This window comes from Poecilia mexicana, unplaced genomic scaffold, assembly GCF_051168715.1.
Source record: "Poecilia mexicana isolate PSO_F unplaced genomic scaffold, ASM5116871v1 scaffold_18, whole genome shotgun sequence".
Lineage (NCBI taxonomy): Eukaryota > Metazoa > Chordata > Actinopteri > Cyprinodontiformes > Poeciliidae > Poecilia > Poecilia mexicana.
In genome coordinates this window covers 18,330,372-18,344,605 of record NW_028263387.1, presented here as the reverse complement: position 1 = coordinate 18,344,605, position 14,234 = coordinate 18,330,372, and the positions used below count along the sequence as shown (strand labels likewise).

General features: G+C 38.3%; 1 protein-coding gene across 1 annotated transcript in view; it reads left to right on the top strand.

Moving 5' to 3' along the window:
• Nucleotides 1–12,594, top strand: part of ppp1r14bb (protein phosphatase 1, regulatory (inhibitor) subunit 14Bb) — a 34,285-nt gene extending 21,691 nt beyond the window's left edge. Inside the window, exons 2-4 of the mRNA XM_088015308.1 lie at nt 6,481–6,564; nt 6,647–6,679; nt 6,770–12,594. Of these exons, the coding sequence (XP_087871434.1) occupies nt 6,481–6,564; nt 6,647–6,679; nt 6,770–6,838 (186 nt within the window). The 3' untranslated portion in view covers nt 6,839–12,594. The remainder of the gene's footprint in view (nt 1–6,480; nt 6,565–6,646; nt 6,680–6,769) is intronic.
• Nucleotides 12,595–14,234: the final 1,640 nt, after the last annotated feature.

Sequence of the window (14,234 nt, the reverse complement as noted above, 5' to 3'; positions counted from 1 at the left end):
TTAGAAGTGAAACTTTGCACATTATGTATTTAAAACCTTCCTCTTCTGAGTTTCCTGTTTGTACATTTAAATAATACCAACAAGCAGTTTTTAAAAGTTCAGATTTCTAACAGCCGTCCAGGGCAATTAAAGTGAAATCTTTTTGTTTAGCGGCACTCGGCTGTTTTCCTGCGTCGCTGCTTTACCTCCAGCTTTCTTCCCCTTTCGCTCGTGTTTGTCCCCGTTTCGCGCTCAGCCAGAGGACGGCTTGTGTTTTGTTGCACAACGGGCATTTAGCCATCCTGTAGTTGGTTATTTTTATCCCAGTTTGTTACTGAGGCAGCAGAGCAGCCAAAGTGGCTATTCATCATCCGTCTAACAGCTCTTCTGTAAACTCAATCTGTGTTTTTATACACGTTCTACACAACAGAGCGGTTTCTTTCTGTGTCGACTCGCAGGTCGTATCAAATGAATCAGAAACAGGATGTGTAGTCCTTGTGGGTGGCCACATCTGACCTACTTGAAGGTCTGCTCTTTACTCAGAGCAGCAAGGGGTCACAGTTAATACTGGGAAGGCATAGATGGCCACTTATCAGCAGCTCTGCTTGTCAAGAATCAAATTTTGGCTCATGCAGCCTAAGAATCACATTCCTCTGTATGTTTTCAGTGACAGAGGAAGGTATAAGTTGGTTTTTAGTCCAGTGACTGCTGAAGAAAATGGATGCTTTCCCTCCTTTCTGTTGTTTCTTAAACAGGCAGAATATAAACTCAATAGTTAGGATTATCCAGATGTGCATTCGTGAAGTTATTAAGGGATGAGCGATGAACAGATCAAGTGTTTTCCCAGATGCAGCAGCGTTTAATTTCAAAGCTCGCTGAGTGAAAAGGTTCGGCGCCCTGAAGGAATCCAGAAGTGAAAATGTAAAGGATTTAATTTGCATGAAGCTGGGATGTGGCTCATGTGATAACTTTTTAAATCAACCACTTACTATGTGGTTGCATCCTTAAATTAATGCCTCAAATGTCTTGAATTAATTTAAAAACTGTAAGTGTTTAGAAGTTTTATTCAAATCCGAAAGAATAAATCAAGTCAGCCCAGTTGGAGAAACTGCTTCTCCAGTGTCTTTTTGTTTCCAGAAATCAAAGTGGATTTTACTGTTGTTCTCCAAGGACCTTATTACATCATAAATGTGTCGCTTGTGTTGCTTACTAAGGTGGAAGACTCTGGTTGCAGCATTCAGGGTGAAGGTCACCATGCACAGACGGTCAGGCTGCCCTCGTTCGGTTTGGAGTCCATCTCTCTCTCTGTGTGTCATCCTGTGGTGGCGAACAGTTAAAAAAAGTCCTAAATGGACTCAGATCTGTTGTAAGATTTTACCAGAATGCGTCATGAGGCTGCAAACATTTAATCCGTTGAAAGCTGCGGACGTTTTCAGCAGATTAGTGAGGAAAATCTGCGCGGCTGACTCTTAAAAGAAACGGAGAGGATTCAGAGGTTTAAATCCTCACGTTTCGAGAACATGGAGAGGATGAAGCGGAGTTAGAGTCAAACTGTTTGAGGAATTAAATCTGAGAGCGAAGAAAAGAGACGACCCAATAACCAGAGACAACACGGAGCACTGATGCTGCCACTAAGTGGAAATTAGAAATCAATATTAAACTTTCTACTAACTCGGGCGGCAATAAATCAGACGTGGCTGCTCCGCTTTTAATGAAAGTAGGGTTTCTTAGTTTATATTTTTATGTGGCCAAACAGATGTGATGAAAACTGGGCTCTAAAGTTTTGCCATCATGTGAAGAATTTGAATCACTTCATTTCCTTTTGGGGTTAATAAAGTATTTCTTAAATTTGAAAAGCACGAAGCGATGCGCCCTCATTTTCACCACAGAATGTATATAAATTTGTTTAAAAAGAGAGAATCTCATTTAAAAATACATTTCATTCGACTGGAAGGAGAGGAAAACCTTTTGTGGTAGCAGCCAGTTTTTATCCCAACAGATACGTTCAACAAATCAGGAAAAAATAGTCAAAAAGGGATTTATTAAAGAATCGGCTTCTACAGCGTCTGATTCTGCTGTTTTATGGGACGAATTAGTTAAATTAGCTTCTATTTAACCAGACTGGTTGTTTCTAGAGCTGCATCATTTATTCTGATTAGTAATCAGAAGAATTGGTTGAAAAAAAACAGCTCAAACTAAATTTTTCATTTAACCATGTAAGCCATTTTTATGCATTGTTAATAAATGATAAATATCCTTTTTTAGAATAAGAAAATAAACATTTTATTGTCTAAAGTGCAGTAGCAGCATTCCGGTTTACACTAGATCAACCGTTTCTGCTTGTGTAGGACTGAAATGTTGACTATTTTTGGGTGAATAATGAATGATTGGTCAGAAAAAGGTGTTTGCTAGATTTATTTTTACATAATTTGAACCAGGTGACATGAAAACTAAGTTAGATGAAGAGTTTTGGGTGAAATGGATTCATAGACAATTGTGGGGGGTTTTATCTTAAATGCAAATTTTTTATATTTTTTAACAGTTTTGGCTTAATTGCTGCTCTGAGCGTGTTGTTCTTTCAGCAGTTCCACATTTTTGAGTCTGTATGGTGTAGTTACCTGACTAATCGTTTCCGCCCTAGTTGTTTATTACTGAGGTAAAAATTTAATTTGCCCCACTGTTCTTGGACGGGTGAAATAAAAATGGCCTCAAACTTTTGCTTCTGTTTTATGAAGTCTTTCTCCTCTTCTGTGGCCGCCTTCAAAGCACATTTTATGTGATTTTCTGCAGGTATTTCAGCATAAAGCCGACCTTTTCATCGTTATTCTGCCAGTGTCCTGCGGCCGGTTTTCATTCCAGGACTCATCTGCAGACAGCAGTTCAGACTCGCAGTCAGTCAGTCTGGAGGATTGTTTTGGAAATCGTCCCTCGTGATTCCCAGCTTTCTTTGTGTCTCCTCTCTGAAGCCTGTCTTCCGGCCTCCCCCCTCCACAGCGCGTCCCTCTCTCTCCTCCTTCCCTCGCTCTCTCGGAGCGCTCCGCTCAGCTCTGCGCGCTCCTTAACCTTTTACCTTCCTTCCTCTCGGCGTTCCCTTCCCCCTCCGCTCCACAGATTAACACCGCCTGTTAAATCACTGTCTACGAGGCTGCGTCATATTTAATCTGTTAACTGGCCAGAACTTATGATTTATTCTTGTTGCATGTCTGCTGGATTGTTGGCATCCTTGTTTCTGCTCAGTCTGTGGTTCGTTTTTAGCTGTTCGACGTGCATGGAGACCACGTGTTGGGCAGATCCTTCTTTGTGTCAGACTTCAGCTAGCTCAGGGCTAGCAACAGGCCTGTCACAATAAATCGACTAATCGCATGATGAACTGAAACAAGCTCAGTAATTTACCAAACACTGGGTGACTCTTCAGACTGGTGCTCATTTTTTGGGAGACTTTATAATTAATTTTATTGTTTTTTTTCTGTTGTTTTGTTTATTTTAGACATTTAAAATGTTTTCTAGCTCCACTGTTACATTTAAAATTTATTGATCTTTAAGAATGACTTCAAAATGGTGTCAAAACAATATTATCGATTATCACGATAATTTCTGGGACAATTTATCGTCCAGCAAAATTTGTTTTTGTGAAAGGCCTCGTTGGCGCCAAGGCTGAGCGATGTGGCTTTTGTAAAAATAAGAAATTAAATGGCAGAAAATATTCTCTAAAAAGTGGAGTTTTCATAAAATTACAACTTCATTCTCTTAATATTACGACTGTATTCTTGTAATATAGAGACTTTATTCTCATTATTTCAGTTTTATTGTCACATGACTTTATTCTCAGATTACTACAACTGTATTTTTGTAACATTATGACTTTATTTTTGTGAAAAAAAATTATTAAAAGTCTTGGCCAGACTCTTACATTTCGTCATAGATTTGACCTGAATTCAAAGTCCAAATAAATGGAAAAACAAGATGGCCGCCCTGCTTGCGATGACATCACTCTGAATTTTGGAAACACAATGAACGCATTGGCGAAAAGTCCAGATTTTTCACCAAATGTTTTTATCAAAAACATTTTGATCAAATCCTTTTTTTTTTTTTCTCAAATATTTTTTGTATTTTTTTTGTCAAAAAACCAGATTAATCGCCAGCCCTAGTTTGTGCATCAGTGTACATTTCTCTGTGATAATGCCTACTTTGATGCTTACATGAAGTCTGCATGCGCCGCTCTGCTGACACGACGTCCGTCTGTCACTTCCAGTCTCTATCTCACACACCCAGGCCGCCTTGTGCAGGATTAAACACACACACTCTCCAGCTCAGACTTATTTGGCTCATTTTATAATTCCTTAAGCCTCACGCTGGAAAAGAGGAAGAAGTGTGCGAGTTTTCACCGCAAAAAAAAAGGAGGGAAAGAAAAAAATCTAGATTGCTGGGTTAATCTGACACTTGAATGTGCAGACTCGGCATGCTGCGCCTCGCTGTCGGCTGCTTCTGGATGCCGTGTTTGTGTGGCGAGATAGCCGGGGCTTTAGGCGGGCAGGTGCAGAGACAGCTGGTGTGGGCAACTCTAACCGAGGGGGAGGACCGGAGCGACGGCGAGATTCCTGGAGAACATCATGAGTGTAGGGTAGCAATTCAGCTGAAAAGAGCAGGAAATGAGGGCTGGTATGAATGTGTCTGCTGGGTTTTCTGGGGTGGGGGGGTTGTGTTGTACCGCTTTGACAGAAAGCAAACTGAGCCAGTGTGCATCTTAGAAAGATGGAGAACCAGGATTATGACAATGGAAGCACACAAAAGGTGGACTCGCTGCTGCCGCCATTTTCTGCTTTCTGTACATTTTCTCTGACTTCATGTTGGGTGGTTTATCCGTCTTCACACCTGATAGATTTGGCTTGATTGGGAGCCAAAGTTGCAACATTTGTTATGTTTTCAGTTGCTGTGGTTCGCTTCACACCGTACTGAGTTGAAAAACCTGTTCCTCTCCTCACCTGTGGGGGCACGGCACCAACGACAAAAACCTCTGAAGAAGACACTGAGCGCAGCGTCCCTCTTTATGAAATGTAAACAAAAATGGAGTGGCGTCAGATTTTAGTGGTTGTAGGATTTCTCTTTTGGTTTTAGCAAAGAACCACAAGCCATTTCTCTGTTTATGTGTGTTTGTTTTGGTTGTATTTACCCAGAATGCCCTGCGTTGTAGTCCTCTTCCTGCTTTTGGAGAGGTCTCAAACCGCACCAGAGTTCACTTGAACCGAACCAAGGTTTTTAGTCGGACCAGAGTTGGATTTATTTGGTTCGCATCAGAGTCCGATTGTCCGTTCACACCTACCTAAATGAACCGAACTTTCTATGCAAATAAACAGTTCAACTAAAGCGAACTAAACAACAGGCCTGGTGTGAATGCAGCCTAAAATTACCTGAATTCAAGCACTGTTTGGAAAGCAGGTGATAAATGTGTAAGTTAAATGGGTGAAACAGCCCTTTACACTAATCTGATGGGTGAACAACAGAATAAGTAGAAAACAATATCTTTGCTGTTCACCTTAATATGTCTTTTTATTCAATAATTTAGCAGCAGAAAAGGTTTTTCGAACTGAAAATGCTGCTTTTTTTGTCAATAAATTGCTTTTGATTTGAATAATTTTTGGTTAATTACCTCAAAATTAACCGAATTAAAAAGTTTGATCGAGTTCCACCTTTCACAATAAACAATAAATCTATCAATTTCATGATAAATTAAAATGAGTTGTTAAAGAGATGCACCTCTAATATCACTGAAACGCCGGCATTCTGCGACACCCAGAACAAAGTAGTTGGTTTGCACAACCTGCCACTTTTGCCTGTTTTCCCTGTCTAAGCTGAATGACTATTATTTTTTTAAAAAACAATTTTTTACAGACTTAAGAATCTGTTTTAATTGTTGTTTCAGTTTGTTTGTTTATTTTGGATCTTTAAAATGTTTTCCAGTTCTAGTTTAAAGTTTTTTGATATTTGAAAGGTTTAACTTGCTTTTATATGCAACTTTACTATCATTTTATTAGTTGAAAATAGTATCAAACAGACGATATTATAGTTATTGCAACAATTTCTAGAATAATTTATTGTCCAGCTATGTTTGTTATGGTTACAGGCCTAATTTTGCTCCTTATTGGGTCACAGTATGTTTTAATTTTTCATACATCTGAGGCCTGGCTATAGATGGTAGAAATGTATATGATTCATTTTTAAAAAGAGGTGTTTTCTGGTTTTAAAAACTGTGTAATTTGAAAGTCTGATGCAGTCACTTCCTGTCTGCATCGGAAATATACAAAAGTAATAATTATCTTATGCCGAACTGGTGGTTTTTCCTCTTCTAAACATTCAGAAGGCATGGTGGATCTCTTTGTCTCCTCTGTTTTTCCTCAGTGGATGTTCGCTGCCCTCTAGTGTTAACAGTGGGCATCACTCCGCTCTGACAGAGCAGCCAGTTTGTTGCTCATTGCCGTCTCCATATTGTTTTGGTTGCTGCAGGAGGAAGCCATCCCAGAGCTGGAGATCGACGTGGATGAACTGCTGGACATGCCCAGTGACGTTGAGCGAGCAGCCAGGGTCAAGGTGAGGAAAACCTGCAGATTTACACGCTAAAAAACAAACAAAAACAAACTTTCCACTCGTGTGACGTTTCTCTGTGTTACAGGACTTGCTGGTTGACTGTTTTAAACCCACTGAGGTAAAGCAGCTTGATTCTCTCCTGTGTTTTCTCTCCATTTCCTGTTTAAGTTCACGCCCTGTGAGTCCTGTTCTCCTTGTCGCCCTGCAGGATTTCATCTCAGAGCTGCTTGACAAGATCAGAGGAATGCAGAAGCTCTCTACGCCTCAGAAGAAATGATGGCGTCCAAACTTTCCCCACGTTTTCCCCTCCGTCTCGTCTTCCTTCCATGACCCTCGTTTTTTATTTAAGGTCTTCTTCCTCCTCCGTTGAAGGTCATAAAATGTCAGAATTGCTTCTGATCGTAGTTGTCTCGGTCTTTGTTTTTTGCGTGTACCGTGATGGATCTGGACTTCTTTCATAAGCAGAAATGAGTAACTCGCCTTGCGGCTCGTCTCTCCTCTCCCCTATTGTCTCCTGTCCTGCCGTTACTCTACTCTTCTCTTCCTAATCTTCCTCCTCTTCCTCCCACCTTCCCATCTGTCTGAGGAGGAGCAGAGTCCCATAATTACTGTAAAAGCGGGGAAGAACATGTAAAATACGAAACGGAGTGAAAACTGAGGATGAAACATGGGCAAATACTTCAGCCTCCACCAGCGAGATTATGTGAATATTTTAACTTGTTTGAGATTTTTTCCCTCTCCTGGTTCTGTTTGAGGGAGATCATCACTTCACTTAATCTTTTTTAATAATAATATTTTTGGGGTTCTGTTTCTGCTGCCTAAGCACAGGCAGTGCTGCAAAAATACTTTTTTGGTGTCTCCTAAAGGGCATATACCATCATGTTAGCAACTTCATCTGTGTCCAGACTCACAGCTCAGAATAGTTGGATTCATTTCATGACTAAAATTGAGAAATATGTAAAAAAAAAAAAAAAAAAGTAAAATAAAATGAAAAGTGACAGGAAGAGGAAATGTAAAGCAGATTAAAGTTGCTGAAGAGAGTAAAATTTGGGTTCATAAAGCGAGAATTTATATGTTTCTCTTTCCAGCATGGAAAATGAAATATCCAAGAGATTTGAGATCTAACAAACCAGCAGACTTCAGGGGGATTTAAAAGCTCTGTCAGAAAGTCTTCCTGTAATTAACTACAGTGGAGAACTTGGGATAAAAATCTGAACCAGTACAATTACTGCTCCAGTTCTGACCAACATCTTTAAGTAAAGATGTAGGTCAGGAAAAAAAAAATCTATCTTAAGCTATGCTTGTTGTGGCTAGAAGAAGGGAGCTGAGATCAAATAAAAAAATATAACCAAATGTTATTTGTATAGCACATTTCAGCAACAAGGCATTTCAAAGTGCTTTACATCATAAAAATACAAAGTCATAGAACACGTGGCACATTCTGCCATCATTACACATCAGATCATTAATTAGTATCTCGATTGTTGATAGAGATACTTCATCTGTTCTCCTTCACTTGACTTATAAATAGAGGTGTGCCGATCGATCGGTCACCGATCATAATCGGGCCGATTTTCGTGAAAAAGTGCATGATCGGTGATCATTGGCTCTTGTTGCTGATACCGATCATCTCATTTCGCAGCCTGCCTGTGCAGCTGGTCTCCTCTTTCCTTCACACTGCGCAAACGCGCAACAACAAATCCTAAGCGATGTGGAACTAAAACGCACTGAGTGAATGGGGAAGTTTGCGTGTTGCGGCGGAAAATTGAAGCACGTCAAAATGCATCAACACAACGAAGCTAATACGACATAAAAACAATGCCATACTTGACGGAGTTTGGCTACATCGAGGCTCACTGCAGTAAAAAAGACATACGGAGGATCAGATAGCAGGTAAAGCAGCGCACAGCTACAAACACTCACCCGGATTAGCATGACGGTCAGAAAGCTAAACAAATAACCCGCAAAATTATTTAAGTCTTCGAGCTGCGATGTAAGACGCTGGTTCTGCTCTCGCTGTTGAACCGCTGCTACGCTACAGGTAGTAATATTTCACAGACGGAGCTTCGCTTCTGCTCCACCTGATAGTGACTCTCACACCGAACCTCTGCTTAAAGCTGCAGCATCTAACCTAAAAAAAAAAACATTTTACCTACGTATTAAAACTTTCGCTGTCCTAACATGAGACAGATAATCTCTAAAAAAATAATCGATCTCCTCCCTGATCTGCATAATTACTCCGCTGAGTCAGAAACAGCCAATCAGAGCTAGCAGTAGTCAGCTAGCCGCCATGCTATCAGGAAGTTTTCATTCAGTAACTCTGGATTGTTTATTGTAATGGATCCTGTTTTTGCCTTTGAATGTTAAGTTTTATACTTGAACTTCTTGGCAATGTTGAGAGGTTTTATTTTGGCTCTTTGTATTATTTAGCCTCTTCAGAGCCTTCATATGTTATCAGTCTGTTAAAGATAGTATTATCAATACCAGTACAATTTGCACAATACCTGTTTTGTTTTGTTTTCTTCTTGAAAAAAGTTATTAAAAACAAGTTTTTGTCTAAATTAAGGTGAATTCATGGTTCCTTTTTCCACATAATGTAACTGGTAGGGTTTATGATAAAAAATAATAATAATAATAATTATGTGATCGGTATCGGTGATCGGTATCGGTGTATCGGCCCTCATGGGTGATCGGTATCGGTATCGGCAGGAAAAAACTTGATCGGCACATCCCTACTTATAAATGATAAACAAAATCCTGCTAATTAATGAAAAAAAAACAGAATTTTCTTACAGGATAAACTTTATGCTCACAAACAGCCATCACCTCGGTCTGGCTGTTGACTCCCTGCTTTTCGTCTCCTGATCGCTTTAACTCCGGTTGTTTTTTAGGGCAACACATTTGAAAATCTCTAACTCCTGCTATCCTTCTCCACATAATTGTTAAAAATGTAGTTCTGTGATTACCATGAGAGATTTTCAGACTTTACGTAGTTATCTATATATGGTAGTGCCTTCCTGTTTCAGTAGGCGTGACTCAAAAGAGTCTTTTTGTTTAAAGAAAAGACTTGGATGAGGTGTGTATGTTTCTTAGGGTTTTCTGGCTCTATTATATGATGATATATGCTCTTTTCATAAACCCAGCACTGTGTCATTTTTGGGGGAAGAAAATCTGAACCTCTGACCACAAAGTGTCGTGTAAATCTATCTTTAGTACAGTGAAGAGGAAACTTTGATGCCTGGAAATAGTGATTGAACCTTTAGAAAGACTCACTGGTCAGCCGTCTGGCTGCAAGGCCAGTTTTAGACCTTCAAATAAATGTTTTTGTTTTTATTTGAAGCTAGACCAGAAGTGGGTTTTTTCTTCTTCTCTTTTTTTTTTTAAAGGCTGAATGTGAATTTTGGTTTAATCCAGCCTGCACATACACATGTACGTCTGTGTTGCTATTAGTGTATGTTGCTACATAATGTACAGCAACATCTGTAAGGAGCGTTTTTGGGCCTGTATATTCTGCTGTTACGTAGGACAGACTTTTTTTGGTAAAGGACTGGATCCTTTTTTATTCCTTGTTGTCACACACACCCTGACAGTCGTAAAGAGGGAACCCTGTAAAAAGCTGCCTTTTTTAAAACCACAGCACCCTGACATTGTTCTGAACAGAGCAGTCACTTCTCCTCTCATCTTTAAGCCATTTTGTTTGTTACCCTTCTCTTCTCATGGCACCTGCCAATCATCTCAAAGAATAAGCCATCTGTTTCTGATCGCCGACCAATCAGATCAGCATGTTGCAGTTCGTCTGCGCCGACATTTACCGGCATTTTACCGTCTGCCTTTCTCTCTTTACTACGGCCCATTTTCAGACTGCTGCTCTCTCATTTCACTCCTTCCTACATTTGATCCATTTCTCAGCCTTTTCCCTTCATTTACTCCAAATCCTTTCTGTAAAAAAAACAAACAAAAAAAAAAAAAACAGATGTTGCCTTAGGTATAATTTATGTTACACAAACCAAAAAAAAAAAAAAAAAAGAAACAGGAGTACTTCAGTTTTCTTTGTTGCTGAGCAGATCTACTCTGCCTTGCAAAATGGGTTGAAATTTTTCACATTTTATGACTTTTACAACCAGAAATTTCACTGTAGTTTGTAGGGATTTTATGTCGTAGATTAACAAAGTGTTGCATAATTATGAACTGGAAGGAAATCTGCTTTGGACAACTACTTTTAAAGTTTAGATGTCTTCATCTTCTTCCATGCGTTTCCTGTCTCTGCTACATGGGTTGATGCTAATTGGACTTCTGGTGGTTTCTTGGTGCATCATCCTAATAAAGGCCTGGTTTATAGTTTTCCAGTCAACATATTCTACCACCTGAGCTGTGGACCTCTGCAGCTCCTACAGAGCTACCATGGCCCACTTACAAATTTGATTTGTGCCTCTTCCATAAGTGGTACTGATGCTGCGTACCAGTTGTACTCTGAACTGGGAAATTCCAGCTTCCCCAGTCAGAACACCCTCTGAAATTGGATTTCCCTCTGGGAAACTGGGAGCAACTTCACTACCCCCAGTTAAGACTTGTACAGTGTACTTCCTGTTGCAATATGGCCGCCTCTCACCTCAACAGCAGTAATCTGTGGCGGAAACATTTTTATTTAACAAGACACACATCTACGTGTGCATCTGAATTCAATGTAGCTTTAGAGTTAAGCTAACTCTCAGCTAACTCCAGTTAGCTGAGAGTTCCCAGCTAACTGGAACGCCACATTAACCACATCTCCATTAGTTTTCAAAGCGTTTGCAGTCTGAACAGTGATATCAAATTTTATCCAACTTTCAATGGCCGACGCTAAGCGTGATGACACTTGGCTTTCTTTTTATTAGATTCCTTTGTCTTGTTGTGATCTTGTAACGATACTGACTCTTATTACTCAATAACTTTCATTGGTGGCTCCATCCGTTGCTATTTCCATAAACATTTAAATGCTGTGTGGCTTTGGGATTGTACCCAAAAGTCTGATTGCAGTTGCATTTAATTAGTAGTATGAACACCCACATAAAACAAAATTAAAATCTGATTTAAAAAAAAAAAAAAAAAAAGTCAAGATTTGAGCATCAGGTACTGCTGTGTGAATTTTAAGTGTTTAGATTAAACACTTAATCTATTTTCTATTTTCAGATGATAGAACTCTGTGAGATGAATGGGATTTTATTTTGGGCTGACAACAGATGCATTCCACACTTTTGAGATTTTATTTGTAGATATCCAAATCATCTTCTTCCACTACTTTGAGTTTATCAAATGAAATCCTATTTAAACTCTGAGGTTTGTGGTTGTAACACGAATAAATGTAAAGTTAAACTCTTTTGTAAGACACTCTGCTTCCTGTGGAGAATCTCTCATCTATCGCTCCTTGTTTTGAAATGTTTTCTTTTTCTTATTAGAAGTGAGTGTTTAATACTTAGGCCTTTATAAAGCGACTCTGTTTAGATAAGCAATGCTTTTCACACGGACCTGTTTAAGTCTGGTCTGTTTTTATCTCGATCATCGCACCTCTTGATGCCAAGCCTTGAAACAACATTTAGTTGAACAAAAAAATCCATTCAGATGCATTTTCTGGTGCGATTGCTTTTGCCTTTATCTGTGGCGTCTCCAGACTGAGCTCCCGGCGGTTTCTCTGATTGGTCGGATTGTTTTAGGCAACTTCAAGCAGTAGCTGAGTGGATTTTTGTTTCTAAATTCAGGTTTTGGATTATATATTATATATATCTTCTTAGACTGTTATTGATATGTCTGTTTTTTTTTTTTTACTGTTGGGGAAAATTGCAAAAAAATAAATAAATAAAAAAATGTCAAGTGATTATCATTGATGCTAAATACAAGAGCTAAACCATGCAGGACGGAGTAACGGTGGAGGTGTTTTGCTTTGTTTTTTTTGACAATGATTAGAAAAACAAATGTAGCGATATCAACAACAGGTTTTGTTTTTTGCCCGATTTTGTTACTCTTTTATGCAACTTTAATAAAAACATTTGAAATGTATATTTTTTTTCCTGTTTTTAATTCAATTCCTTATAGCATTAATTTGTCACAGGATTGACCTCAACACTGCAAAAACACAAAATCTTAACATTTTGATCAAGTTTCTAGTGCTAATACACTTGAAATAAGTCAAAGCTAAGTTGCAAGTAACTTTTCAACAAGATGTAGGAGCTTGGTTAAAGTCAATTACTTAATATTGATTTTTTTTTTTAAGTACTAGTTCCACTGATGGATTATTGAACATATTTTAAAATAAAATTTTGATGCAGGTTTCCCTAGTTTTTACTTTAGCTAATTATAGTTTTGGGGATGTCCTATTCAAAGTCAACACTTCACTCCTACTGAGCTGTGTTGTGAATTATTTCAAGTTGGACAAAATTCTTCCACAGCCATTTATTGCTAACTATTACAAACACTATAAGGAGGGGAATAACCAGTTATTTAGAGGTTCTTAGTTTTGCACACACAGCCATGTTGGCTAGTTGGTAATCTCTCAGTAAAAGGCAGGAACAGTTTGATGCAACATTTGACACCAATAACATCTTCTGCACCTTTTACTTTATGAAAAAGTTCTGAACCTGCTTAACCGTTGGCTCTTTGGTGCCACCTGGTGGTTGAAAATAGCATTACAACATGTCTATCAGTACTTTTCTTTGTGCTTGTAAATATAAAACTTTTTCTATAGTAGCAGGGGAGCAAAAGGTTTGTATACTGTTTATTTTAATCACATTATTCATAGAATATAATATTTAAAAACTATATTTCCTCTCAGTAAGAGAGGTCTTCAATTGCCTACAAACTTTGTGATGTTTTCCACATTTTGGCCCATTGCAAACACAAACAGATTTTATATATCCAACCAAAAGAAAATATTAACTGTCAAGTGACAGCAAATGATGCATAATGTTCACAATGTTATTCAAATAAAATCTGAAATCTGTTATTATACCTTTCTGAATTAATACTTTAAACTGCGCGGTTCAGCTCTGCCCCTACTAAAGAAACACATCCCCTCAACATGATACTGCCACCGCCATGTTTCACAGTGGGAACGGTTAGTTTTCTGCCTAATGAAGAGTTTTTGGACTAAAACTGTGTTACACTGTAATTATACATGCTAAATTCTGTATCTTTTCAATATTAATAAAAAACAATAATTTATTATGTCACATTAAAGTCAGAGTAGTAACTAGCTACATTTACTTAGTTATAATTACTTCACTAACTTTTTGGAAAGAAGAAATACTTCTAGTAGTTTTACTACACTGCACTTTTCTCTGATATCTATATTAAAATTATTTTTAAAAAGTGTTTCCAATGCCAGAGTTTGCTTTCTGTAATTATGTTATTTAATTATATTAATAATTTTAGTCTTTAAAGCACCAACATTTGAATATTGTTTTATATTTTTGGTTGTAAAATATATAATTAAATATTATGATCAGCTACTTGAGTAGCTTTTTTACAAAAATATTTTCTACTCTTGAATGGCTTTACTTTTAGTTCAGTAAAAATATGCTGAATTATTATATTATATTATGTGATTGGCTTGTGTGAGATATTCTTACATTTTTATTGGACGACACCTTTGCGGGATGGGCTTTCCTATTGGACAACTTCACTGGACTTCTCGGCGCTGA